The sequence below is a fragment of the Phalacrocorax carbo genome, chromosome 7 (assembly GCF_963921805.1).
Source record: "Phalacrocorax carbo chromosome 7, bPhaCar2.1, whole genome shotgun sequence".
Taxonomy (NCBI): Eukaryota; Metazoa; Chordata; class Aves; order Suliformes; family Phalacrocoracidae; genus Phalacrocorax; species Phalacrocorax carbo.
Genome location: NC_087519.1, coordinates 46,502,771 through 46,529,514, shown reverse-complemented (window position 1 = coordinate 46,529,514; position 26,744 = coordinate 46,502,771). Strand labels below are relative to the sequence as shown.

At 42.1% G+C, this 26,744-nt stretch overlaps 3 protein-coding genes and 1 long non-coding RNA gene across 12 annotated transcripts in view; 2 read left to right on the top strand and 2 right to left on the bottom strand.

Annotated features, from left to right (window-relative positions):
* The window catches only part of TIPARP (TCDD inducible poly(ADP-ribose) polymerase), a 42,325-nt gene extending 23,963 nt beyond the window's left edge, over positions 1 to 18,362 (bottom strand). Inside the window, exons 1-3 of one of the 7 annotated variants that reach the window (XM_064457856.1) lie at positions 18,086 to 18,362; positions 17,097 to 17,242; positions 14,975 to 15,052 (exon numbers count right to left, since the gene is read on the bottom strand). The gene's annotated coding sequence lies outside the window, so the exon portion shown is untranslated. The other 6 variants (XM_064457857.1, XM_064457858.1, XM_064457859.1 and 3 more) reach the window with 6 other exon arrangements.
* LOC135314397 (uncharacterized) lies at positions 1,545 to 14,981 on the top strand. Its single transcript, XR_010373897.1, has 4 exons — positions 1,545 to 2,126; positions 2,222 to 2,337; positions 12,110 to 12,272; positions 14,550 to 14,981. It is a non-coding gene; the product is annotated as an uncharacterized LOC135314397 (long non-coding RNA).
* A 23-nt stretch (positions 18,363 to 18,385) lies between the features above and the next one.
* SSR3 (signal sequence receptor subunit 3) lies at positions 18,386 to 22,614 on the top strand. The gene is made up of 5 exons (XM_064457866.1): positions 18,386 to 18,575; positions 19,254 to 19,380; positions 19,780 to 19,878; positions 21,246 to 21,377; positions 22,078 to 22,614. Exons 1-5 carry the CDS (start codon positions 18,437 to 18,439, stop codon positions 22,142 to 22,144), a joined length of 564 nt encoding a protein of 187 aa, XP_064313936.1. The 5' UTR covers positions 18,386 to 18,436; the 3' UTR covers positions 22,145 to 22,614.
* A 2,591-nt stretch (positions 22,615 to 25,205) lies between these two features.
* KCNAB1 (potassium voltage-gated channel subfamily A regulatory beta subunit 1) overlaps positions 25,206 to 26,744 on the bottom strand; it is a 75,919-nt gene continuing 74,380 nt past the window's right edge. For all 3 annotated transcript variants that reach the window (XM_064457863.1, XM_064457864.1, XM_064457865.1), the window contains exon 14: positions 25,206 to 26,711. In XM_064457863.1, coding sequence (XP_064313933.1) covers positions 26,622 to 26,711 — 90 coding nt within the window. In that variant the 3' untranslated portion in view covers positions 25,206 to 26,621. The remainder of the gene's footprint in view (positions 26,712 to 26,744) is intronic.

Here is a 26,744-nt window from a genome sequence, read left to right as displayed (position 1 = left end):
AAGCTCTATACCTTTTAATCAGGAATTTTGTAATATTTGATTACATTTAATTAAACCCTTTTCAATCTCCTCGCACATAGCCTCAAAGCTCAGAGTGCAGCACATTAAGGATTACTTCCTGCTTAAATGCATTCCAAGCAAAGTAACTTCTCATGACAAAACAAAATCCCAGAAAACTGATAGAATTTGGCAATAATTTCTTACTACTGACGATTTGCTCTGGAAAATTTCTCACCGAGTCTTCCTTATTTTGCAACATTCATTTATAAAGCTTTTACATTCCCCTTGGAAACAGCACATCAGGATTGCAAGGAAAAAGAAAAGAAGCTTTCCTCTCCCATTTCCTTTTTTTTTAGATTAAATTTAAAGCAACGAGTATATTTGTTTGCCAGTTCAAACAAACTCCAAAATTACTGGTACCTCTGCTATTCCTCCACAGACATACCAGGCAATTCTCTTTCTAAAGGACCACGGGTACCTTAAACCTTCAAGTAACTTCAAAGGTTTAAGAATCCTCAGCTCCGAAAGGAATCGGATCCTTCTCTTCATCGTGCCCAGGTTTAACAGCCCCTGCGATATGCAAGAGGATCTCCCAGGGTTCGAGGGGTCCTGCTGTGCCGAGGAGCTAAACAAGTGACTGCTGGCCCTTTTCAGCCGTACCTTTAATGCTATTTCAATATTGGTATTGCTCACTTGATTATCATTTAAGTTTTGCTGCTATTTTTAAAGAACTGCCTTAGCGTACAGAGCTGAGTCCCCCAGCAACACTAAAAAACAGAAAGCAGCGGGAATAAAGGATATCGGGATCTCCTGGTATTTCTGTTTCAGTATTTTAACATCCCAAATCGGTCACTATCATTTAGAAACAACATTAAGAATCACCAAGAGCAATGCTATATTTCCACATATATTTCAGCAGGAATCTCTCGATGCGAGATTCCAGCCCCTAAGCAGCCCCCACCTCGCGAGAGCCACACTTCCCTTTCCTTTGCTGAAGAAAACAAGTCTAGCGGTCCTAAAATAAATTTTTAAAAAACAAAGGCAAGAGCCCAAACACCGAACCTAACAACGAAAGCAAACCGCGACGGACGGGGCGCCTCGCAACTTGCCCCAGGTTCCCCCCGCAGCGCTCCCCCCCCGAAACCTACCGGCTTTCGCTCCCCTCGAGTGAGATTCCTGCGTTTTGTCCCGGTTTAAGGACACCTTCAGGACAAGATCAGCCTTGGGGGGGGGGGGGGGGGAAGGAATTAATTAACCGGCTGCCGCAGCCCAGGCGCTCGCACGCCAGTATTTCCACCTTAAGAATGCAGAAACGCCTGCGTCTCCGGCCGCAGGTCCCGGGGTGTTTCTCGAGTTGCCGCCGGGGTTACCGAGGGACGGGTGGGTCGCAGCCGGAGCCGAGCCCGGCGCTGCGGGGAGCGGCAGCCCGGGCTCTCCGCCGCCCTGCCCGCCCAGCGGTGGGTGGCACGCCGCCCTGCCCGCCCCGCAGCTCCCTCTGCTCCTCACATGTTCTCTTCGCTGTTTTAAATATCGCTTCCCGAGAGCGCTCGGCAGCCGGGCGGCCCGGGGAGGAGCTCGGAGGCGGCGGCGCAGCCGCTCCCCACCGCCCCTGCCCAGAAGCCGGCCCGCCCCCGCCCCGCCCCGCCGGAACCGGCCGGCGGCCTCCCCCCGGGGCCCGCGCCGGGGCCGCAACGTGCCCCTTCCCCACAGCAGCGACGGCCGCCCGCGTCCTCTCCCCGTCTCCATCCCCGTATCGAACCCCCGCCTTATTACCGACACCAGAGAGAACCGAAAGCGCGGTGACCAGGTCATTCCCCGCAGCAAAGGGATTAGAAATTCCTTCGCGTTTGATTTACCGCGCGTTAAGCAGGTGGTTCCACCTCTCCAGACCCTGCCCGGCCCGGGCGCCTTACCGACCCGGGGCTGTGGGGAGGGTTTCCTCAGGCAAGAGGACGCCTAGCGCTGGGCCCCTGCCCGCGCCCAGCGTGCGTGCGCCCTCGCACGCGAGGGAGCCCTTTCCGAGAACACGCGAGTTCGTCAGCCGCACGCAGCGCATCGGAATGGGCCGTCCTCGCTGGAGCCGAAGATACCACTCTCAACTTCCAAACGTTACTGAATTTCACGGTGTAAGTTACTCAAAGAACACTAATTAATGACTAATAAGCAAACTAAAAGCCCATCCTGGAACAAAGTCACCGTGACTCATTTTCTGTACCTACAGGGTGTGAGCTCAGCCCCCTTCTCGCATGGGGCTGCCAGCATTTCGGCCTGTACCCGTTACTGCCTGTGACACTCTGAAAAGGAAAGCATGAAATGCTGCAAATACCATGAATTACAGTAAGTTACCGTTTATTTACATGGCGTTTTTTATAGGTGGAATTTGTTAAGGGCATCGTTAACTTTCGTCCAGAAGCCATTAGCGTGCTGTCATCTTTTGGCTGCACGCTGTGCGTGTGTGAGAGCACGATGGGTTAGCTCAGCTGCTGGTATGACGGCCTGGAACGCTTCCCTGGTGAATCACACGCTCATGTTTCTGTAGTAAATTTCAATAGGGCACATCCACCAATTCACACGGACTCAACACCGCCAGGATCAAGCGCATCTGCATCACTAACTCGGCCAGATAAAATAACTTCTAGAGGTAAACAACTTCAGACGGTAAAATTTATGTTGATGGAACACCTATTGTATTATTTCTGGTATTGTCTTTTTAAACAAAGACAGTCTTTCGTTCCTTATGTATATAAATGGTCTGTGATTTTATGAAATTACATATACAGAGAATACAGGCATCTGGAAGGAAACTGCCATTTTAAGATGGCATAAGCGTCACAGTGTGTTTTGAAAATGCTGCACAGCTGGGTTTATAATGCAGGGACAATATGCCATTTCTACAAACAAATTACAGAAATTGAGGTTCATGCAGTTGGAGCTGACTTCTTATAGAATGACACAATAGAGGCTGAGTAAAGAAGGCACCTATATCTACAGGAGCTGAAAACAAATTATCATCTGTAAATTAATTGAGCTCTTGAGTGTCTGAAACATCAGACAGGCACAGCCTTGCACTCTGTCTGGACTCGACAAAACAAGAGCTTTACCAAACACGGTGACGAGCAATGTGTCATATCCTCATTTAGTGAGAAAGAACTGTATACACACTTGCATTTATCTTCTATTACCAGAACAGAAATTATCTGTTTGGAAGAGCTTATTTCATGCATGAGATATAAATAAGTAGCACATATGGCTGAACTACACACTAAGGTACGCACAACTCCCACTGCAGTGGGATTGTAAGGATGTAACTGAGGAAAGAAGGAGGCCTGGAATAACTATCTTTCTCAAAACAAATGTATAATTAAAGGAAATACATCACGGCACACCAGCAGATCATACACCCACTTCTGAGGCTACCCCACACACAAATATATAAAGCAACTATGACCACCATGAAAGTATGATCTCATTTTTAAATACATGTTTAGATCTTAAGCAAGAGAAAGCAAGCTTTAATTATTTCTTTCAGATGGTAAACTGCATCAGAGTGAACGCAATCATTTACAATTCTGACTTGCAAATAATGGAATAATCAGTATGCACACTTCAATTATTTGCTAATGAAAGAAGGGAAATGTCTTTGACCAATATATGTTCATGTTAAAAAAAAAAGTTCTCAGGCTCCAACACATTTTTTTCCAGTGACAGAAACAAGACCTCCTTTTCTACCTCACTATTTGCACAATGAATGTTCTTAATTTCTTAAAACACATCCATTACAGGAAGGTTAGCTCTCCTTTTCTGTTCTATATGAAGTCAACAAATGGTGGTGGGAACTGGAAGGGAGCCGTGGCACAAAAAGCGCACTGCATCTTCTCAGTTCCTCTGAAGCCATTACATCTGAAGCCTATTGTGCACAGACTCTTGCTCTCTGCATTTTCAGTGAGGAGAAGGGAGAGGAACAGACACAGCCACGAGCTCTTATTTTAGCTCAGTGTATTTCTGCCAGATAATCCAACAGAAAACCAAGCTGTCAGACTCCCCATTCTGTGTCTTCCACAGCTTCTCCCCTCCCAACAAGTTTAAGAGTGGTACATACCACAATTTTAAAACCAGGCAATGGCAAGAAGGTTCCAGTATAACCCGATTAATGCAGAGGCCCAGAAATCAAAGTCTAACCTTTTCCACAGTTGTATTTCACATGCTGTCAGGATGCCTTTACCTTGCAAGCTGCCTCTTCATGACCTTTGTTAGGCTGCTCTAATGGAGCACTCCCTTTAAGGTACACATTGTGGAAGAAGATGAGAAACTACTGTCCACTTACTTTTCAAGGGAAAGTAAAGGTTCCTGAAGGAAAGTTAAGAGGGCGTGGTGATGCTACATGTGCCCACTTGAGCAACACATGGGGAAAAACTATGGTTCTTGTCACGGAAAGGTAAAACTGAGTTTTGTTGACAGATGATCTGCCATCGAATCAGAGGGGAAAAACTGTTGGCGGTGGCTAGCAGTGGGTGTGGGGAAGCCCCCTCATTAAGGATTACGAACCCCTGCAGATGCAGTTGTGGGTTGACATTTTTGGGAGCAAAAGCAATGCAGTATATACACATTTTAAAACCTTTTTCTGCTGTGCTGTTTCTTTGTAACCAGAAAAGGAAGTTAATGAAGTTAAAAATACTTCCCTGCCTTCAGAACGTCTTTCTGAACTGCACTATCTAGTTCAGTCAACTGTCCAGAACTTTTAACATGTTTACATTTTCGTTTTCTCAGTTATGGAGCAGCTGACCATTGAAACTACTGAAAAGAAAGGGCAGGATGTTATGTCATGTTATGTGGCCCATACCCTTCCATAGTATCTAAGGAAAATTTCTAAATAATTAGTATTTCCAGAAAATAAGGCAGCCTTTCCAGAAACAGTGATTCAAGGTCATCATGCAAAACCATCAGTACTGCAAGACTACTTTTCATTGATAGTATGATAACTCATTTAATTGGTAGTATGAGAATCATAAAACCACTGCTATTGATACAAGATCTTGCTACTCAACACAGAAGTTGCATGACTGAAACTCACGCTTACAGAAAGTTACATTAGATGGAAGTTCACTTATTTTGAGATTACATGCAACACTGTTCTTAGGTGGTCTTCACTGATTTCAAGGCATGAAAAAAATTCCTTTTCTGAGGAATCTCAGTGCTACTGTTCCCAAAATGCTTATACTATGTCTTATACCATGCTGTGCTTATACTGTATCTAAAATAATCTACCTCACTTTACACAGCAAATCAAGAGAATGAAGTTGACTTCAGTAGTACGAGAGTTTCCTCCAAGAAGTGCTCTATCATTTCTCCAATTTAATAAATCACTATGCAACATTTTACATTTTTTTTAAAAATGCTTTTTAGCACTGGATCTTCCACGACAGACACGTAAAGAAATCAGTACGTATTATTACTACATAAATACTGAAATCTACAGTTTCAGGCTTTTTTTTTGCTTAATATTATCATTATTATGTAATATAATTATATTACTATTTTCTTAACCTTAACTGTCTGCTATAACAATCAAGCAAGAATACAAAGTGAGACATATCCAAGCTTAAGCAACAAGTCAGTGGCAGCTGGAAGAGGACATGGGTCCCTTCACTCACACAAGAGCACTTGACACATTGGATCAACCATTTAGCACTTCAAAACCAAAGAGAACATTATATGCCTCTTTCTTTGCTATGTAGCAGCAGACGTGAATGCTGAAAATAAGAAAAAGGGATGAAAGTTGTTATTCATAAGCTACTAAATCATTATTTGCAGTAGGAAACAGTTGTAACACCTTCATTTTAGTAAAAATACTAAACTTCTGACTTTGATTTAGCAGTGGAAAAACAGATAATCTCTTCACATTTTACCGAACTGAACAGATGATGTACATTTATTACAGAAATCAATATGAAACTCAAGAATTCATCTATGTAGCTAATTTTTACTGTAACGCTTTAAAATTAACCACAGAGATGGTTCTTTTCCATACCAATGCTTGATGACAAATGCTAATCACTTTCAAGTAACATTTCAAGCCCTACCCTTGTTCTGACATGGATGTGTGCTGGCAAGTCAGGCTGCGTAAGTACCAAGGGAAAAGAAACGTCAATGATGCAGACATTTTAAAAAAGTTAACAGATGGAAAAAGAGAATCTCTGATCAGTTCACCCTGTTATCAAGATGTGCTAACTTTTCCATACCTATTAGACTTTTGCAATAGTCCATTTTTAATATATCAACCTATTACATATAGATCTTTTTCTCCAAGTTGCATAATTAAATATGTATAATTTTTATTTTCTGTGCATATTTCTATCCTCCCTTTTAATACTAAGATTGGTAATTTTTTTTTAAAAAAAGTGAAACAAGTGCTCGCTGCATTTATATGAAGGTGAAATAATGCAAGCCAGTCTTCACTAATGGAGAGAGAGCAGCAAAGGTTTACTCCTTACCTGTATTCCTGTAGCCTTTGCTGGAGTGACACCTAGTGGGCTACAATCTATCTTTGGTCTCCCCTGAAGATTAGGAGGGCAGAAATTTCAAGGTCCAAACATGCTGAGATGAAATTTTCTATTAATTAACATCTCCCTCCACTGAAAACGCTCGACATTGACTGAACTTTGGCCAGGCTGGTACATATAACTTCACGTCAGAAGGAGGATCTCCTTGGAGTGGGCAAAGGCTTCATGCCATAGCCCAGAAATTAAGCTGGGACCCTACTTTTCGGGGGGGCACCTGTGTTGCGTAGCTGTTTTTGAAAATGGCCGACTTCCACACGCTGTCAGAATGAAGACTTGCTTCTGAAAATGCCGCTATATTCAGAGCAAGATGATCAGTAAGTAAATGACTTTAGTAATTACTATTCCTCCTTTTCCCCTACCGCCATCAGATATAGCCAGGAATCTCAGATAACTAAGCAGTATTGCATATCTGACTGGTAGATGCATCTGGCTCTTTGGAGGACAGCAATCATCTAAAACCACAGTGTTTTTAAAAAAATTATAAACACAGATTATTCTTCTGCTACTGCCCACAAGCAAGTAAAAAAAAACCCCACCCTTATCAGCTTACACGTAATCTAGAACTGGTGTAAATGGAATAAGGTGACTAGTTTATAGTCTTTAAAATAAAAATCTTCCTGCTAGTTAAATGACATATTCACTGTGTGGTGATTTTTTAGTTAAACTTCATGTTCTTCTCCTTTACTCTGCTCAAAAGAAAAGTATCAAAACTAGAGTAGTTCCAATTCGTCAACAGTAGTAAATGAAACCTTTCGAATCCAGACCCAACTTTTACATTTGCGGCTAGCAATAACAACAAGCAATTCACCTTTTTTTAATATCTTGCACTAGTAATTAAAGGTTTTAAAAGCACACTGTTCTGCTTGTCTTCTAAAACCTAAAAGTTTGGGGAAAACAAAACAGCAGTTCTCAGAAAAAAAAAAATTTGTATATTACACATACGAATATCACCACACATCTAGTTATTTTGCGACTATCAGATAATCTTATCTCTAAGTGATTTATGATTCATGTATTTGGACAGGGAACACATGATTCAAAAGTGGGTCTTTTTCCTGGAAAATTTGTAGAGTTAATTTCTGCAGAGGTATCTTACTGTTCTAGGACTGCAGTCTTAGAGGAATGGACCTAGAACTTTGGCCTACACATGCAGCAGAACACTTTAATGCTTTTAGCATATCAGTACAGCAACATTATGCAACTTCAGCTGAAGCATTACTAAGAGTTCCCATCTAACGAAACAAAAAATAATTTTATCACAAAATAGAAACAGAAAAAAATTCTGTCAGTCATACTCAAGTCAGCAGTCTCTCAAGAAGTCATCTTTCTAGATGGAGTTTTCTTCTGCAGCTGTATTATCCAGTGTTGTACCAGTTTGAGAGGAAAATTAATGATGCTTCAAAACTAAGAAAAATAAAACCATCAAAAGCAAAACACCATAACCACCACCCCCCCAAACCCCATTCTTAAAATGCATGGAGTGAGTATTTGCAGGGCATCAGGCATGAATTAGGAACAGGTAACACATTTCAGTACACTAAAAAACCCCAGAAGTCTAAATAGCACTTTGTCTGAAGACAGCCTTTCATCAGCGTGAATGGGACTTCTGGAAACAGTGCCTCTTGTTCAAAATTAAACTTCCTGACTTGCTCACCCACAAAGTATCATGTAACCATTTGTGTGTCTGTCTCAGACCGGAGAGATACTCTGCGACGTTAAACTGATTAAAGCATCCATCCATTTTTGAAGTTGATTTGGATATATGATTTAATACCTAAAGAAAGAGAAAATATGCCCACAATGGGGACACGCTCATTTGGTTTATACAGGATTTTGATGAACTTGTGCACCCTCTTGTGGAAGTCTCTTAAATCAGTATAAGCCACGTAGATTTAGTTAGGCCAAAGCCACACTGACCATGCATCCTTAACTAATGTGACCAATACAAACTGATTCATATAATACCAGGTAACTTTTTGAGATTTTTTGAAGGTTAATTCTAAAACACGGATGATTCTGGAACACATGGATCCTGCCACAAGGTAAGTAGCAATGTGTGGATGGCAATGCTTTGCTTTTACTCCTTTATGCTGACTCCTATTTAAACTAAACAGAATGGGAATGTTCCTTATAAGGCAGTGTTGGCCAAATAAAATCTAAACAGTTCTAAAATTAACAGCTAGTCTATCTAACGGACAGGTAGTTTACTATCTACATGCAATTAATGTCCGTTCTTCAACGAAAAATTCCAACAAATTATAAAGGGACACCTGGAAGGTAACAGAACCATAGTATTATAATTCTGAAGAAACAGCTAAGAGCTGCTCGCTATAGCAAAACTTCATTACAGCTTTAGTTACCCTGTAAAACACTGATTCTACAAAGACCTGCAAGACCCTTGAAAAGTTTAAGGTATGAATGAAGATCTCTGTAGCCATAACCTTGAAAAGGTCAAACCTTACAATATAAAAGGGAAAGGTATTATAAATTTGACTGCCCTTTCTCCCAAGCTCTGCAGAATTCAAACAGCATGGAGGAAAGCAGCAGCACTCACATCTTTAAAATCAAATAAATGAATGGAAGAAATTAACACTACATTCAACAAAACATTTTTCTTCTAGGATGCAGGAGATGAAGAACAAAAATCTGAAGCTCAGGAAATATTGTTAATGTTCAAGTATGGAAACTTAATTGTGCCTCCTGAAAGTGGCAATAATAACAGAAATTATTCACAAGCAGATCACATGCATCCAGTGGACTAGGCATAGTTCCAGATCAGCTGCAGCAACACAGTAAAGTTCTAACCCTGATTAATGATACAAAACCATCTGGAAGAACATGCGATGAGTCCTTCATTTTGCCTAATACATATATAAGCAACCAACTAGAAGAGACGCACACATTGCTTTAGAAATCCTGCGTGTCTTCCTTCAGTACTGCATGGCATGCAGTCTGTCTCAATGTTGACTCCCAAAGCCTCCCTGCTGTGGATACTGTGAGCAGCTGGATGGACACAGTCTGCAGAACACAAATAAAACCACAGCATTAGATAATACCATGCACAAAACAGCAAAATGTTTGCTATATTCAGCAGATGTTCTTTGTCTGAAATAGCCTTAAGTGACTGCAAGTAGGAGAGATGCTCTGCTCTACGTTTTAGAACGAGAATATGCATTTAAAAGATGATTTCTTTACGGAAGAATTATTGTGCGGGAGTACACTACAAATGCTTTATTTCTAGAACTCAGCAACCTGTGTGTTGCAGAATTGAGCATTCCAGAAGGGTATAGGATACTGCCTGACTATATTAATTTTGTTCATGAAGATTTTTTTCTTTTACATTTCCTAAGGCTTTTTAAATTAGGGAAAAAAAAAAAAAAGGAAGAATTTCCTCTAATATAGGTCCAGGCTGAGTCTAGCCATGACAAGCTAGCTAGAAAACACAAGCTAATTCTGTTTTCTGTGGATGGATTAATCTCCAATCTATACCATTATTGCATGAAATAAATGAAGCTGAATTATTTCTATCCAGAGCTAGCTCAACTCTGCACCATGCTTAAGATCACCACAGGCATGTGTAGTTATACTGCTGCTAAGAGCAGTTCCGTAGAGCTGTGTGATGCAAGTTTCAAACAGTGTTCCTGTAACATGGGCTTTACATTAAGCTCAGTAGATCCAACCTGGAGAAGAACTAGACCACTGCAGACACCTGAGTGGCTGCCCATAGTTAGCTTGGCTCCTGTCCTACTCATTAGACCTAGCTCCACATCAGACTCCCCTGGACCCACCACTGCTGCTGCAGAGGACACCTGCCCATACCTGGACCTTGCTTCCTTGCGACAGATGCCTTGAGAGAGCTGTCTGTCCCAGCTAGGAAGTGATGACCTTCTCAGTGCTCGCACTGCTACACCCAGCCTGACTCTTACAGAATCTTCAGTATTCATAATTCATCGGATTTCTTCTGATCTCCAGACTTTTTATTAAATATACCTGAGCTCAACCATTACCTAAAGTTCTAAAGCTGGCTGGTTATGATTCCTATGTACTTCATTCTGTACAGACTGTATAGTGAAATGGGTATTACCATGATGAGTTCAAATGTTTGCGATGTCCAAGGCTAATCTATGTTACACATGATTACAAAAAACCATTCAAAAGATGAAGTAGTCAGAAATACCCCTTTTTATTCACTTATCCAAACATTCTTCACATGATACTTCAGCTTCTACTTCATCCTTCTTTAGATATTAGCATTTTAGGTGCCATCAGTACACGGATGGCCAGCCCTCTGACTACACATTATAGGCTGAAGTTTCCCTATGGCTAAGATCCAGAAGCTTACTGAACTCAAGGCTGCAGGAATGGGAAACCCCAGAGATAACTTACAAGTGGAAAGCGACACCCAACCACCTTGAGATCCTCCTACACCACTAAAGGATGGAGCCGCAGTGGGTGGGTGGGTGCCAGGGATGACACATTTCAGACTCAGAAATCCCATCTGGCTGACTTCCTCCCACTAACAGGGATTCAGACTGCTGAATTGGACCAGCATAATCCCACTGCAGATCACCTGATACATCCCTAGTGTGGGGACTACACGTGAACTGCTTATCCGCTTGCTGTTAGAGAGACACAAGCTGACAATCCCACATTAAAATGACTTTTTCTGATTGCCTGCCATCCTTTCTGCCTAAATATATATTCACAGGCAACAACTAAACAGATGGGCGCAACATCTAGCAACAAACCTTGGCCCTACACCAGTGCTTAACCACCTTAAGTCACACCATTAGCTCATTTTGCTATCCTACTGCCTACCAATTGCCTTGCCCTCACACAAACCACAATTTGGTAGGTCTGCTTACATTAAAAGTTCATTTATTCAACTTCCTCGGTCTCTCCTAGTGCAGCCCTTGTGCTGAAGCATTAATGACACAGCATCCAGGCTTACTTTCACCCCATATTTCTCCACCACATCATAAAAGGCCAGTGTGACCTGTAAGAAAGCTCACAGTACCTCCATGATAGGTGGTACACCTATCAAGAGTCCTCCTGAGCAGGTGAAAGTTACAGTTCCTCAGTGGCCTCCACACAAGAAACGGCTTGACCACTGCCCTCAGATCACATCTGGCTGGAAAGGATACATGTGCAGTGTCAGTCAGCACAAACCTCCACAGGGCTCAAAATGGGATTTTGTGTTTGACCAGAATAAAAAGTGAAAGATATGCAAAAGGATGAAATAAACCACCATAATTTTGCATTTCCTGCTTTCAGAAGCTTTTAGTTGGATTATCTGCAGGATACACCTGCAGATCTCAAAGCAATATGGGAACCAGACCTTGATGTTTGAGAAACAGATGTCCCAAATATTGAATATTAGGTTGGTTCATTCTTACCTGTAGAGTTTAGTTATTTCCCAAATACTGCATTTGATATTGCTTTTAAAAAGTGTTGTCAATTCCATGCTCTACCTGGGACAAATGCTGAGCAAACCAGCCCCCTGAGAATCTATTTACTGACGTTATTTCATTCATTTGGTCTACACACAGAAGAACCTATCAACCAAAACTTTCAAAATGCTGAAGGAGGAAACTGGAGCAGATGAGACCATATCAAGACACCAAAAATGGGTCACACATGCTACATTGAGTTCCCTTCAGATACAGCAAGTGTCACATAAATCCAGCAAGTTCCAGCTTTTAGAAATTAAAGGTGAGCATAGCAATCCATTATTTCAATGCAATGTCCTCAGAAGGTAAAAGAGAACAGCTCATGAAGCAACAGCACTGGGTAATGTTCTCTACTTTGTTCACCTCAGTGACTACAGCAATTATCTTCCCTTTTCCTAACAGAGAGAAGGGTAACCCAGACACTCTCCTCCCCTTACAGAGTCACAGATCCATCCCAGATTTGTACCCAGATAAGAAAGCTATCCTCTCAAAACTGTGGCTGGAAACACCACTGTTTCAAGCCAGTGCCATTCCTTACCAATCCCTAGAATGCCCCTCCAGCTGTGCTCTTTTAGGGGCTACATTCTAAACCACATCGAGGAACCAATTTGGCTGAAAAATAAAACAGCCAGATTACGTCTCCAATTTTAAACGTCAGACACCACAAAATGCTTCAAAAAAAGCACAGCATGCAGAGAACTGGAAGGTTTCTCATCCACCTAGTTCACACGAAGATAGCAGAAGCCACTCAGTTTAAGTGTCATGCATGTTTATTCAAAGAAGGCTTTGCTTTTATATTTCGACAATGCCCTAGCAGCTGATCCAAAACTCGGAACACTAATCCCTTACTGCATGATAAATTTCAATACATCCGAGTAAACACAGGGATTTCAGAATATTAGAAGAGTTCAATTTTGAACAAAGAGGGGTTTTTCAATCTTAATTATAGTGAAGCTTCTGCTCTGCTTTAATTTAATTCTTGGTCATAGTTTAGTCCACTGACTCTGGAACAAATACCACTGCGAAAATTAGTGTGGATTTAGATTTAGATGTGAATGTGAAAACCTAGCTGTTTTCAAAACTATGGAATTTATTTCCCAACTAACAAGTGCTGGGGAAGAGAAGAGGGGATGTAAGAGGAAACACAGAAAGAAATCTGTCCAGATTTCTTCTAGCCAGAATGAGGAGAATACACAATTTGCCCCGAGAATTACAGTAGACAGCTGAAAGAGTAAGTCTCAGTCACAAACTTTTTAGGCTGTATCTACACTACTAGGAACTGTTCTCAATTTCAGTGAATTACTTAAGTTAAAACAACAAAGTAGACAGATTTTCCACATATGCGAAGTGAAATGGTTCAACTAGAACAATTAAATAAGGGCAAAGGGAAGTGATTACCCCGAGTGATTTCACTTGGCAGTGAAATGGCTACCGAAAGCAAATAATAGATACTGTTTCTGTGCTTAACAAAAACCCTTTTAGAGAAGCGAACAAAACCAGACGGTTGGTAAGTAGGCAGCAAAATTAATGGCAGCAAGGTCAGCCAAGTTTATGCTTTAGCTTTGGATGTAGGTTCACAATGTAGTTGCATATGGACAATAGAAAGGTATTTTCATACGAGTGGGATCATTCCTCTGGCTGTGGTATGACTTAAACTAAAATCCATATAGTACTAGCATACAGCTAATGAACTGAAAAAAGATGCAAGAGACTGCACAGATGCTTCAACTTCACAGTGAAACATCAAATCCAGGGTAAACATTGACACAAGGCCGAAGGCACAATATCCTTTTTAGGCTAACTTAAAAAGAGGAAACATACACACTACCAAGTATAACAGAATATACACCACTGGTACTATTGAAAAAAACATGTGCAAGCATCTGGAGATAACATCAAAGAAATGAGACTCTCCTTTTCTGAAAGACAGCTGGACTCATTGCTGTCTTACATCCTATAACAAGCTGAAATAAACAATTTTAAAATATCAGGTCTCTCTAAAATGTATCTCTGAAGATTTATTCTAACAAACTAATGTTATAAAAGCAAAGAACAGAGAGGGTGTATCAAAGTCCATGTTGAGAACATTTGTTTTGTTATAGAGATATTAAGGGTGTGTACTGTAATTCCACACAGCACACAATGTTCTACGTTACTTTTACGAACATGAATTGTACAACACCACAGAGATCAGCTATAATCACCGCTGGGGCGGCATGTATTTTAATCACAAATATTATTTCCTGTGGGACTCAAGAGAGGATTCCTGCCAGTCAGTATTTCTTTTTGATACAACTGTTACTGTTGCAATGTGATAGTGATCACTATCCCAAAAAAGACACATTTCTGTCTGAACATTGTTAAGAATTCTTACGTCAAACAAGATGTCAGCTACCGCAGTAACTAATGACAGAGCAATTCACTTAGCCATAAGAAATACTGAAATGTCCTAATATTAACACTAGATGACAGCAAAAATGGTCCTATTTTGGTCTGTTCACACACAGCATATTAATCTCAAGGAAGTTTTTTTCCACAGGTTTTGCAAACTAAAAACCAGCTTTCAAGAGCCCCTGAACTAGATTAGGACTGTATAAACCATCAGGCTGTAAGAGCTTGACATCTTTTCAGCAGATCTATGCCAAGAATGATGTTCAAGACTGTTGGCTACATAAGCATAGCTACATCATCTCTGGCCTCCACCTTAGGAATGGCCAACTCCTCCCACCCCACACGCAGTCCAGATATCAGTTCATTCTAGGTATTTCTGCACTGACCTGTTGGAGACACCCTGGAGAAAAGGGGCCGTTATCAGGCCCGGACAACTCTGTATCACTGTACTGCTGTTTGCTGCTGGAACTACAAGGACTCACAGCTCTTCAGTCCTAGGGCACCTATTCCTGGTGCTGTTACGGTGACGGGAAAAGCCACCGCAGCAGCTTTCTGTTTCTGTTCTTGACCCACCTGAGGTTGCTCCCTGTCTGTGCTGTCTTACGGAATTTCCCCTTCTGCACATTAGGGGTTCTTTCAGGATTTCAACACCTAAAGGAAGAGATGGCATAAATTAACCTACTGAGAAAACCCTAGTAATAAGTTATGGACTCATTAGGGTTTTTGGTTTGGATTTTTTTTTTGTAAGACAGTCATATTAATGAAAACCATTCTTAGACCTTGGGACTTTAAGATTCATATTAGCACAGAAGATGACAAACAAAACTTTGCTGAAGAGCCGACTTATTTACTGTTAATCTCTTGCCTTGGGATTCTACCTTCCAATATAACACAGGTTTGTGTTGGAGTCTATACTTCACACAGACAAGTGACAAATATAAAAGAGACAAAACAAATCCTGCTGGGAGATACCACTGCCTTCATTTAAAATTTTCAGCTTGGTCCAGCTTAGAGATTTAGAGAAAAAGCAAGAGCAGTAAAGATAATCCGTGTCTGTCCAGAATACTTATCACTGCTTCTGTGTTTTAGAAAGAAATTTGGTAAGAAACATACTTTGTAAATTACAAAGATAACAGTGTTAATATTTCTATTATCAGGAGGCCTTTGCTTTTGGGTCATGGACCCATTGTTCCTCTGATTTTGATGCCTTATGTTCCCAATGGCTTCTGAATGAGGATTCAAACAAGATGCAGTTAACACAATGCAGATTTAAGCACTTAAGCAAAAACTTGAATTGTTTTGACAGAAATCAGTGGCCCAGCTTACTTTTGCGGAAGCAACTATGACACTTAAAGTGAATATGAAGCTTCAGTGACAGTTTTGTGGTATGTGGCGTTCTGCTAAAAGCTACAGTTTGCCAGTGCCAGGATTTTTAAAAAAGAAAATAGCTCATTTGTTTTTTCAAGAAAATCTTTCATCATTTCACTGCCTCAAAAAATGTCGTACTTCATCTTAATGGAGAGACAGATGGTCACCAGGCAGATTTTGTTCCAAAATGACAGCATCCTTCCCATGTAAACCCAAACCAAGAACAAAAAGTTAGACTTAATTACATTCCACCACAATACACAACACATTTACCCTGATGAGTGGAAGAAATCTGTGCAAGAACAGAGTTAACGATTACATCTGAATCTTGAAACAAACTTAAACTTCATCCTTCCCATGGTTTCCAACTACTTTAATACAACTCTAACAATGTTCTTTAATCAGAAAATTTTTATGATTGGTAACATTGATCAAATAGTGATGTTACTTACTACATATTTAACTTCAATGTCTTATACAAAGAAACCAAGACTCATCTCCACTCCTGTTGGAGTACCATCCTCAGCACAGATCGCAGAATGCCATCTTGTGGGCAAACAGCACTTCCCACCAGTGGAAGCCCGAAACTGCTGAAGCCACTTCAGAACAGGTTAATATAACCCAGGGACACAGGGCATAAGGAAGAGAGACATTAGAAGGAAGAGGCATCCACATGTTTCACGTAACAGATACTCATAAAAAGAAACGAATCAGTGAAAGTCAGGCAATTTTGCAAGCCCAGTGAAATATATGCATGCATCTTTAGATGCGTAAAGATCTTAAGACAACAATCCACTAAAGCATCTCTGATGATCTCAATAATTGCCACAGAGAAAATTATTTAATTAAAAAAGACAAGTTCCGTATTAGTTTGGTTTTTTTTTTTTCTTTTCCATTTTAAGGCAGCCACAGAAATATTTAGAAATGGAGAAAATACACCTCAAATAATGTTATAATCTGCTTAGGTGTGGAAGCCATCACCAACCGCTCACCAGCATTAAAAGCATCTATGAAGGAAAACACCTAAGTTAATATCTAGGCAGAGGAAAGCCATGCATGCCAGTTAACTGCAGGTACAGAGGGACACACACCACCTGCTGATTACGAATCCTGTAGGACAGACGTTTCCAAGAATGGAATTCCCCCCCGCCGGTATGTGCCCTGTGGTGTTATTCTTGACCACAGGCAGGTACCACTGCCCACGTGATGAGGAGCACAGGGTGGATGAGGGGAGAAGGCTGGTCTCCGGCCATGGCAGGTGGGGAGCTGCAGGCCTGCCTTCTGCACACAGGCACAGCTGCCACCACTGCGATCGGACGGTACTCACAGGTGTTTGTGCTGGTACTCAGAGCTCCTGCATGTCATCTGATCGGCTGATGCGTCGGCTAACTCAGCTCGGGAATCCCTGCTGTAGACGTATTTCCAAGCTGAGAAGAAAGGTCTCTCTAGGAGAGGCGTAACTCCCATTGTTGCCTGTAGATAATGTGACATTAACAATGTCATCCTGTTAGCACACTATGTTCAATACTTTGAATCACAAAAATCCACTCTTATTTTGGTCTTGGAAATTTATTACAAGGTCAAAGCACTTAAATGTTTTATAAAACTCCATCATAATAAATTATAATTCTTGATGGTATAATTTTAAATTCATTTCCAGCTAGCATATTGTGTGTGCCTCATGTCTTTTCTTGCCTGCGAAGGATATTAGTAACTATGGGGAAATAGGTGGAAAAATTACTTCAATTAAATTTTAAGAAGATACATACTCCGTTAAATAAAGATTCCTAAAAAGCATTACAAATATTACGGGAAAAGCGCTGCCCCAGGAGACAAGGCGCGCTGCAGTCACCCCGGTCCATCAGGACATCCCTAAAGCTATACCACAACGACAAGCCCTCCGCACTTCCAAGCGAGACACTACTGCTAATCCCCCAACTTTCTGCGGGCTCCCACGTTATTATCACAAACCACAGGCGGACCGTTAAAAGCAAGCCGTGCCGACCACTTTCTATGGCTTCCCAAGCCGGTGTGTGCGGGGGAGAGATTACGGAACACTTCTGAAAATTAAAACTATGAAGAAACGTTCTTTAGAGCATAACTAGGCTTGAATGTATTACAAAAGAACAATGTGCCAACAATTAGAGCAATTCTATGGGAGCTGGAGCTTGGGTTTTTCCCCAGAGAAGGACGAAGGACACACGCCGGTTCCCCACGGTGCTTCGCGCCTTCCTCAAGCCAACCGTTACAGCTCCAGCCGCCGCGGCGGCGGCCCCGGGGGGAGCCCGTCCTCCGGCGGCCCCGCGGGGTACTCACTTGCCTCAGCCACCGGGGCCCGCTTTCACGCAGCCCGGCCGCCTCCCCTCGCCTCGCCTCGCCTCCCCTCCCCTCCATCGGGCCGGGCCGGGGCACCGGAGGCGGCCCCGCTGCGGGGGGCGGGCGGTCTCGGCGGGGCCGCATCGGGGCGGGCTCGGGGCCGGTGGGGCCGAGACGCGCCACAGAGGCCACAGACAACTGCAGCGGGCAGAGCAGCAACCGCCGTAACGGCTGCAACGGCCTCGTGCCCACGAGGGGCGGCGCCTTCTCGTCCACCGGAAGTGCCGCGGGACGGCCCCGCCCCGGAAGCAGTCGCGGTGTCGCTCAGTGTGGCAGGGCCCGCGTCCCGCCATGGCTCCCAAGGGCGGCCCCGGCGGGCGGCAGCAGTCGGAGGAGGACCTGCTCCTGCAGGACTTCAGCCGCAACCTTTCCGCCAAGTCCTCCGCGCTCTTCTTCGGCAACGCCTTCATCGTCTCCGCCATCCCCATCTGTGAGCAGCGGGGGACCCTGAGGGAGCGGCGGGGGGCTCGGGGAGGGGTGGCAGGCCCTGAGGGGAGAGGGGCGGCTAGCCCTGAGGGGGCGGCAGGCCCTGGGAGTGGGGCAGGTCCTGAGTGGGAGGCAGGCCCTGAGGGGGCCATGGGGCTCCCCGCAGCCCGCCTCAGGCTCCTGGCCCACTGCCGGGTGTCTCCGGGCTGCTGGGGCTCGCCTTGCCCCGGCCCCGGCCGGTTTTGAGCCCACCCTAGGCGGGATTATCTTGGCTGTTTCCGCGCTGTGTTAGATCGAGCCTCGAAGCCGGCCCCGCTTGGAAGAACGGGCGGGGTGGTTGTTATGTGGTTAGTAAAGATGGACGAGCTTCTGGTCGAGCACTGACGTGTCAGCATCAGCGCGGCGTGAAGCTGGCAGGCTGTCTGCGCGGGGCTGCTTCTCAGCCGAGGTTGACGTGGGTCTCGTAAGGCCCCTTTCAACCAAAAAGCAAAGCAGATTTCTCTGTTCAAAAGTATTTTTTAAATGCAGTTCGCACACCTCCAAGTGATTTTGCAGGAACTGCCGTTGGTCTGGCACAGCTAGTGCCGAATTACAGAGCTAGTAAGCTGCATAGGACTCCTGTGGAGACGTTTTTCTTGGAGAGGAAACCACTCAAAATGATTATTTTTTTTTTTCTTTTAAGGGCTTTACTGGAGGATATGGCATATGGATCTTGTTCAGTCTGCGGTCCTGTATAGCGTAATGACGCTCATCAGTACCTATCTAGTCGCTTTTGCCTATAAGAACGTCAAGTTTGTTCTCAAACACAAGTAAGTTTGATGGCTATTTGAAGTAGAATGTATTATTAAATAATTTAACAAAACCAGCATTTATGACACTTTTTATGAGTAAGAATCTCTGAAATGTTACTCCAAAAACTGTTTTACACAGAAGTACCTACTAATTGGTTTCTGTCATCTCTCTTGTAATGATGGAATAGACTAGCCTTGTCAGCTAAGTGTATAATGAAAACTACCTTCATTCACAGTGGGTATTGCCACAGACTATATCTGACTAATACTTTTAGTATTTTCATTATTACTTGTCTGTTAAACTTGGCAAAACTGTTCAGTGTCTTGGCGAGGTATTATTCTTTGCTGTAAATACAACTTCCTATAACCCCGTGGTTTTTTATTTTAATTTTTCAACTTAAATGGTGTTTCTTGCAGAGTAGCACAGAAAAGAGAAGATGCTGTTTCCAAAGAAGTTACTCGCAAGCTGTCTGAGGCAGACAATAGGAAGATGTCTCGTAAGGAGAAGGATGAAAGGTAATCTTTGTTCTCTTCTTACTCTCCGCTGTTGTAATACTGCCTGGTATCTTTAAGTCTCTAGGTAGGATATTAAGGACTGTTGCTTGGCCATTGTTTTTTTTCCTGTATTCTGGTAAGGAGAAGCTGTGCTGTCAGCTCTTTGTTCATTTATAAAGGCTTTTTGAGGCAAGTTATTAATGAAAGGTCTCAAACACTGAAACCTTTATCAGTAAGGTCCCATAAGGCAACCTCTCCTCATTGATCTGCAAAGCAAAACAACTTATTTTACAGGCCTTCTAATAATGCTCTGAAGAGTAAGCATCACAGATGTCTTCAGAAATAAGAAAAGCTCCTTTTCTTAATGACAGGCTAGTGCAGTGTGTTTTGCATAGTGATGGAATTACAGAATCACAGAACGGCAGAGGTTGGAAGGGACCTCTGGAGATCACCTCATCCAGCCCCCCTGCCTGAGCAGGCACACCCAGAGCAGGGGGCACAGGACCATGTCCAGACAGGGTTTGAATGTCTCCGGGGAAGGGACTCCACAGCCTCTCTGGGCAGCCTGTGCCCCTGCTCTGGCACCCGCACAGTAAAGAAGTTTTTCCTCATATTTGGGTAGAAATTCCCGTGTTACAGTTTGTGCCCATTGCCACTTGTCCTGTCATTGGGCACCACTGAAGAGAGTCCGGGCTCCATCCTCTTGACACCCACCCGTTAGATATTTATGAGCATTGATAAGATCCCCCCTCAGCCTTCTCCAGGCTGAACAAACCCAGGTGTCTCAGCCTTTTGTCCTAAGAGGACATGCAAATTCCTTCAGAATAGCATTTCCACATAACTGCTGGACTGCACTGCTAATGACTGGTTGTACTTGTTGCCCCTCATGGCTGTAACTGGCATGTGTCAGTATGCAGATTTCCAACTGAATAGCTCATACTAATATCCAGGCTGTGCCTGATGAGTCTATCAGGAAGCAGTTCTTAGTAGAGTAGATGCCCATTAGGTACTAGATGGAAGGACATGAACCATCAGCTCCTTGGAGCAAAAAGCCATATCTTCCCTTCTAATTGCCAGGCATGCTGGCAGCATCTAACAGATACAAACTTACAAAAAGTCTTACTTATAAAGGGCTAGGTTTGATGTGCCTGGTAGGAAAACAAGCATAAGTCACGTAAGTGTACAAGTGCACAGTATATGCAGGAGTTTGTCTTTAATGAGTTGACTGGTAGCTCTTCCTGCACTCTGTCTTTTAGAAGCTGGCTGTAACAAGAGCAGCAGTATGTGGTTTACTACACCTCTGGGTATCAATCGCTTCGTAATGGTGGGTGTGCCAGGATATGCACTGATTTAAATATGCCTGAAATAATGTCTCTACTTGTTCCTAGGATTCTGTGGAAGAAAAATGAAGTTGCAGATTATGAAGCAACGACCTTTTCCATCTTCTACAATAACACTCTCTTTCTTGTGTTGGTCATCATTGCTTCATTTTTTGTGCTGAAGAACTTCAACCCCACTGTGTATCCTTTATTACCACACTTGAAACAACCAGAGTCCTACTCCTATTTGTTGTCATTAGTAGCTGTATTTGTCATGTGGGTGGTGAGATTACTCCGTTGATACATGCAGTTCATTGTAGGACCTCAACTTAACTGTAACATAGAGGTTACAAAAAAACCCCACCATCCCAATCATGCAAAAGTTTAATGTCTGACTTAAGATGTTTTAACGATGTCACTTGGGTAACATACAGAAATTCTTATGGCTTTGCCATTTCAGCTGTAACTGTGGAATGAGGAGGCAGCTCGTGTTCTTACGGAAACACTGCGTCAGTGTTAGTTGCCAGATGCTCTTACGTTACAGGATTGTTTAGTTTCAGTAACTTCACAAGAACGATTTTTTGTTACTTAGGTAAATAAGTACTGCCAATCGGGGCTGCATATGTTAATGAAAGATCTGTGGTATTTGACAGTATTTGTAACTACTTTTAAGAGAACAGGCTGAACTTTATGGATGTCTTAATTTTGAAGTTAAGTATGTTTCAACGTCCTGCTAACAGCCCTGATTGTAAGCTGTATTTCAGGTTACGATGTTGCAATTTTAAAACTCCTACAGAGAAAGACCGTTTCAGTCCTGGTTTTTCATAAAACTTCTACTAAATGTTCTGTACAAAGGAAGTGGTATCTTTACAAGTATATGTCCTTAACCTTTTCCCTGCAGAAACTATATTCTTTCTATAAGTGCTTCATCTGGACTGATTGCTCTGCTATCTACAGGATCCAAGTAGACAAAAAGACCCTACAGCAATTGATTTCTGTCAGAGGGTTCAGCTGCCATATGAAAGTTTAAGGGTGGGATAAGAATACATTTTTTATAGCGTGGCTGCTTGAGGGGGGGGGGTTTGAATCCAAAATAATTGAATTATATTTACTTTTGGTATCTTTACATGGTATTATTCAATAACTGAATTAATCAATATTTTTACTTAGCAATGAAAGGAAATGGTGTGTGAGCAGTTACCAAACCTGACCTTTCTGAAGCACTGCATAGGTGTGATGGTACTACAGACAAGTACAGCATAAGGGACTGGTACACGGCAGCACAAACGGTTGTACTGAAAACCTGTAACAGAATTCACCTCCAAGTTTGGTGACTGGTGTAAGAGCCAAGCTCACTGATCATGAAAAGTGACAATCCACCATTTATCATTGTAACTTGAAAAGTTTTAATAAAAAGGAGCCTTTTTTTGTCATTTAATTCCTTGTTTTTCCATTCTTAATTAAAAAAAAAAAAGGGGGGGTATTTTCATGGGCAAGCAGTGTGTGTAGGTTTGTCAACTCTTTTGCTTCCAGAAGAGGGGAGTCTTCTACCAGTCAGCATATGTAGTGTTTTCATTGGACATACTCCTCATTTTTAAGTAACTTTGAGTCAGGACAAAAATCTAAACTAAGTCTCCTAGAAAAATACTTTTGAAGTGGTTTGAATCTAATTTTTTTTGTTTATCTCTAAAGTCATAAATACAAAAAAAAACCAAACAAAAAACCCAACCTGCCAGTTTCCTGGCACAGCTTAATGAAAATGCTTTAGCTGGCTTTTTATAGTGGTTTTATAAGGCAATCCTTTTGCTTTTTTCATTCTGAGTGAAGCAGCTGTTACGTTAAATGCTGAACTCTTCTACTATTAATGGAATTGTACTGTAGGAGTTACAGATTTTGCCGTTACAGATGTGGAAACCTAAATAGGGAAGAGAAAGCTTACAATCAGATTTAAAATAAAAATTAGTTTGCTAATCTTTCCTTCAATAAGATTCATATTTATTTAAAATATATTAAAATGAAGGTTCTGAGGTGCAGGAGGCAACGTATCTGGCTTGCCTTCGAGTACGCTGAGTTTGTAGTGTCTATTTCTGACAGAGGCAACTAGGACAGTCGCACAAAACTATTACCTAATCACCCAGTGCCTGCTATTACAGTACTTCTCTCTTCAGCATCCTTTGGGATTGGGGTTGGATGGGGCTCTTCAATCTCAACTCTCCACTGCATAATTTACCTTTACTTTGCTTCCCAGTAAAGGTCATACTATTCATGTGCTGACATCATGAAAATTCCAGTGGCTTTGGTGCGCTGTGGTGCTGCCATTGAAATTACTTTTCTGGTCAGTCATTTAACACTCTCCAAATTAACTCGATTGTTCTCCCTCAAAATATGTGGATTTTTCTGTATCACTTCTGCCTGCTTATTTGCCACTGAAAGGAGCCTTTCCATATTGCTTGCATAATTTTACTTCCCTTGGCCTATCACGTACTGTAAAGGATATAATTTGTATGTATTTTAGTCTAAGTATTTAGCACACCAAAAACAAATTTCTAACAAACATCGCTTAATGGTCAGAATCAAACATGAGCCCAAGTTGGCAGCTCTGTAAGCAACAGGACTTGAGTGTTGATGCTTTGCTGGTCACTGGTGATTCGCTCAGCTCCTACCAAAAGTACGCAGTACTTAAATTCAGACATATGAACAGGCAACGCTAATATACGCATTTTAGTTGTCAGCGTTGGCAGGGATAGGACTGACCTAGCGGGCGTTTCAGAAAGCAGCAGGCGTATTTTCCAGGAAGTCTGCCATCTAGGGAACAGTGCTTTCTTTCTCCACTATTACTGTCAGTTCGCTGAGTCTTTTATTAACAGCTTTTCATCTTACCTTAGGGTTTTTTTGGTATTGACAGTTGCTGAGGCCTGGAGCATAGTGTGTGTCAGAATTTTTCTGTAGAGAGAGAACTTTGCAGCACTGACAGCCTGAAACAAAAGCAGGTGGGTGGGTTGGTTGGGTTGTTTTCTACAGAAAAGCTCAATTTGTGTTTTTTTTACAGCAAAGCTGCTTTTCTACAGAAAGCCTACTCTTTTCTGTGGACTTCTTCAAAGAAAAATGCTGGGGGGGTTTGTTGGGGGGGGTTGTTTCTTATTTTTATTTGCTTTTGAGGTTGGGTGGTTGTTTTTTCCCTTGCAATCCCCACTACAGGCTCAGCCAGTTTCTTCAGTATAATGCTGAAGGTTAGCCTGAAGCTGGGCTACTGCTTGGCATCCCATTGCCCTCAGAGATTAGGCAAGCTGACTTCTAAGCTTTTGCTCTAAGTAAGGGACAATGCCATCGCCTTTTCAATTAATAAAAAGAAAAGGATTGGGAATTAATATCTTTTTAATATGTTGTTGGATTCCAATGTGTCTGAGAAGGGGAAGAGAGAACATTAAATTGTACCTTCAGAAGTAAGAAAAGGTACTAATTTGCTACTGGGAAAATAACTGTACTGTTAAAATAATAAAGCTGTTAACTGTGTAGTGGTCAAAACCCTTGTGCTGCCCACGAAGCAGGTTTTAAAATATGTAAATAGTTAATTTTCATAGCTAATACTGCAAAGTTAGGGGATGTGGCCAGAGTGGTGGAAGTAATATCAGGGAGGTAAGAAGTGCTCCAGCGGCGGTCTCCACCTCGGCGAGCTGTGACTGACCAGTGTCGTTTTGGAGAGGCTGGTGACTGAACTGCAGTGAAATTTCAGTGAACTGTCAGGAGGATGTTCATGTGTTTTTTTCAGGCCCAAATGTTATATAGGACTGATGTCTGCCTTAGGAGACTGATTTCCAGAAGTACCTTCTCCGAGATGCGCAGCCAGACCAGACCTTCGCTCCCTGGCTGTTGCCACTCCTCTGGCCCAGGGTCATTGTCCCTTGCCTGACCTGGGTACAGCTGAAGATCAGTGTTTCCCTGTGGAACGATACATACCCACTTTCAACGTAAACCATTGCTGTTTCAAAATCAGTCTCACTATTAGTAACAGGGTCTCTAAGTATAAAATTAGATGCACAAAATGCTTTTATTGTGTCCAAGCAGAAGTCAAAGTCAGACTGCATTTCTGGATATACAGCAGCTAAGTTCATTTACACATACCATAGCTCATTGGATTAAATACAGGAGAAGACAACTCAAGTATTGGTATCTGTTCACGTGGCCCACTGAACGCTGCACGCGCTCTGCAGATATCCTGGAGTTAAGGGGACTAGAATACAAGGGTCCTACAAATACTGTACATAGCTGTACCCCCTAGGAAGTATGTGCCTGAAGTACGTGATTTGATACGAGTGAGAAATATTTACTGAAATCATAGGTGCGTTTTACAAAGCAAACTCATGATAAAAGATGACGTGGTTCTTGAGATGGGCAAAGTAATATATAAGTGCTTACTATCGACTCCCGTAGAGGGAGGAAATGCTCACAAAAAAAAAAAAACCCAACAAAACCAAACCTACTTGTTTAAAATACTATGCATTTACTTATGCCCGATTCCAGAACAAGTTAAAGCAAGTGTGACCTTCCACCGGAGTACGTACCTGATTTTTGCTGGTATTTTTTCAGCAGCTATGTATTATATATAAGTATCTAGATCCTTAAAAGCTCATGAATATTGAAATTTGCACTAGCTATGTCTACAAGCAGGCAGAAGTAGAGGCGGGTTTCTATAGATGCAGAACCCAATATTTTTTCATGGATTTCTTGGTTTAAGGTTTATGTAGAATTAGAATTTTGCAAACAGCCATTGTTTTTATTAACCTGACATGCGTGTTTGGGTTTTCTAACTGTGCTCTTCTGGCTTGTACTCAGAAATACTTCCCAGGAGCACTCCACCCCTGAAATAATTGTATAGTTAGGAGCTGAGCTATCTAATTTCTAACTAATTCTCTGTCTTACATCCTTTATTCAACTACAAACGAAATCTAAAGCATATATTCAGCATAAAAAAGAAAATGGAAAATTTGAGCTTGCCCCTTCTATCTGTTACCCTGAAGAAACTTTATAGTTGAGATTTCCCAAATGTGGTTTTATTAAAACCTTAAGTTGTATCTGGCTTTTCTTCATTGAAAAAATAGATCTGTACATCCTTCTTTAATTACCAAGTACCTGAAGGTTATAAATTATTTTTTGCTTTACAAGTGTTTTTCACAGCACAAGCATGAGGTGCTAAGAGTAAAGTAAAAATGAACTCAGTTGAAGGTAAGAAAATACAAGATTATTCTTGGTTAGAAGAGAGATAAACTGTGCTTTTAAATTTCACTGCAGATTAGTAGCAACAGCACACATCTCGAAGGATCCAGTGACAGTAGACACCGAGCAGCAAGCTGCTGAATGATTCTCATGACCAGATATTAACTCGGGGCTGTACTTCTGTACAGAGCACTTTTTAAACCATGCAGTCCAGATAATTCATGCATTGCATTATGATCTGTAGTCCTTCTTGCTGTAGGGCTTATTTCCCAGGATATTATCTATTTCGTTTACAATATGGGATGTCATCTTTGGAAGGACCTAGGGGTAGAAGAAAACTGATGTTTAATCAAG

Bases quoted from the DNA above. Each gene is read 5' to 3' on its own strand.
- SSR3 (XM_064457866.1), top strand. From the start codon at position 18,437: ATGGCTCCCAAGGGCGGCCCCGGCGGGCGGCAGCAGTCGGAGGAGGAC. The intron at 19,381-19,779 runs GTAAGTTTGATG...TGTTTCTTGCAG, and splicing joins AAGTTTGTTCTCAAACACAA to AGTAGCACAGAAAAGAGAAG. The intron at 19,879-21,245 runs GTAATCTTTGTT...ACTTGTTCCTAG, and splicing joins CGTAAGGAGAAGGATGAAAG to GATTCTGTGGAAGAAAAATG.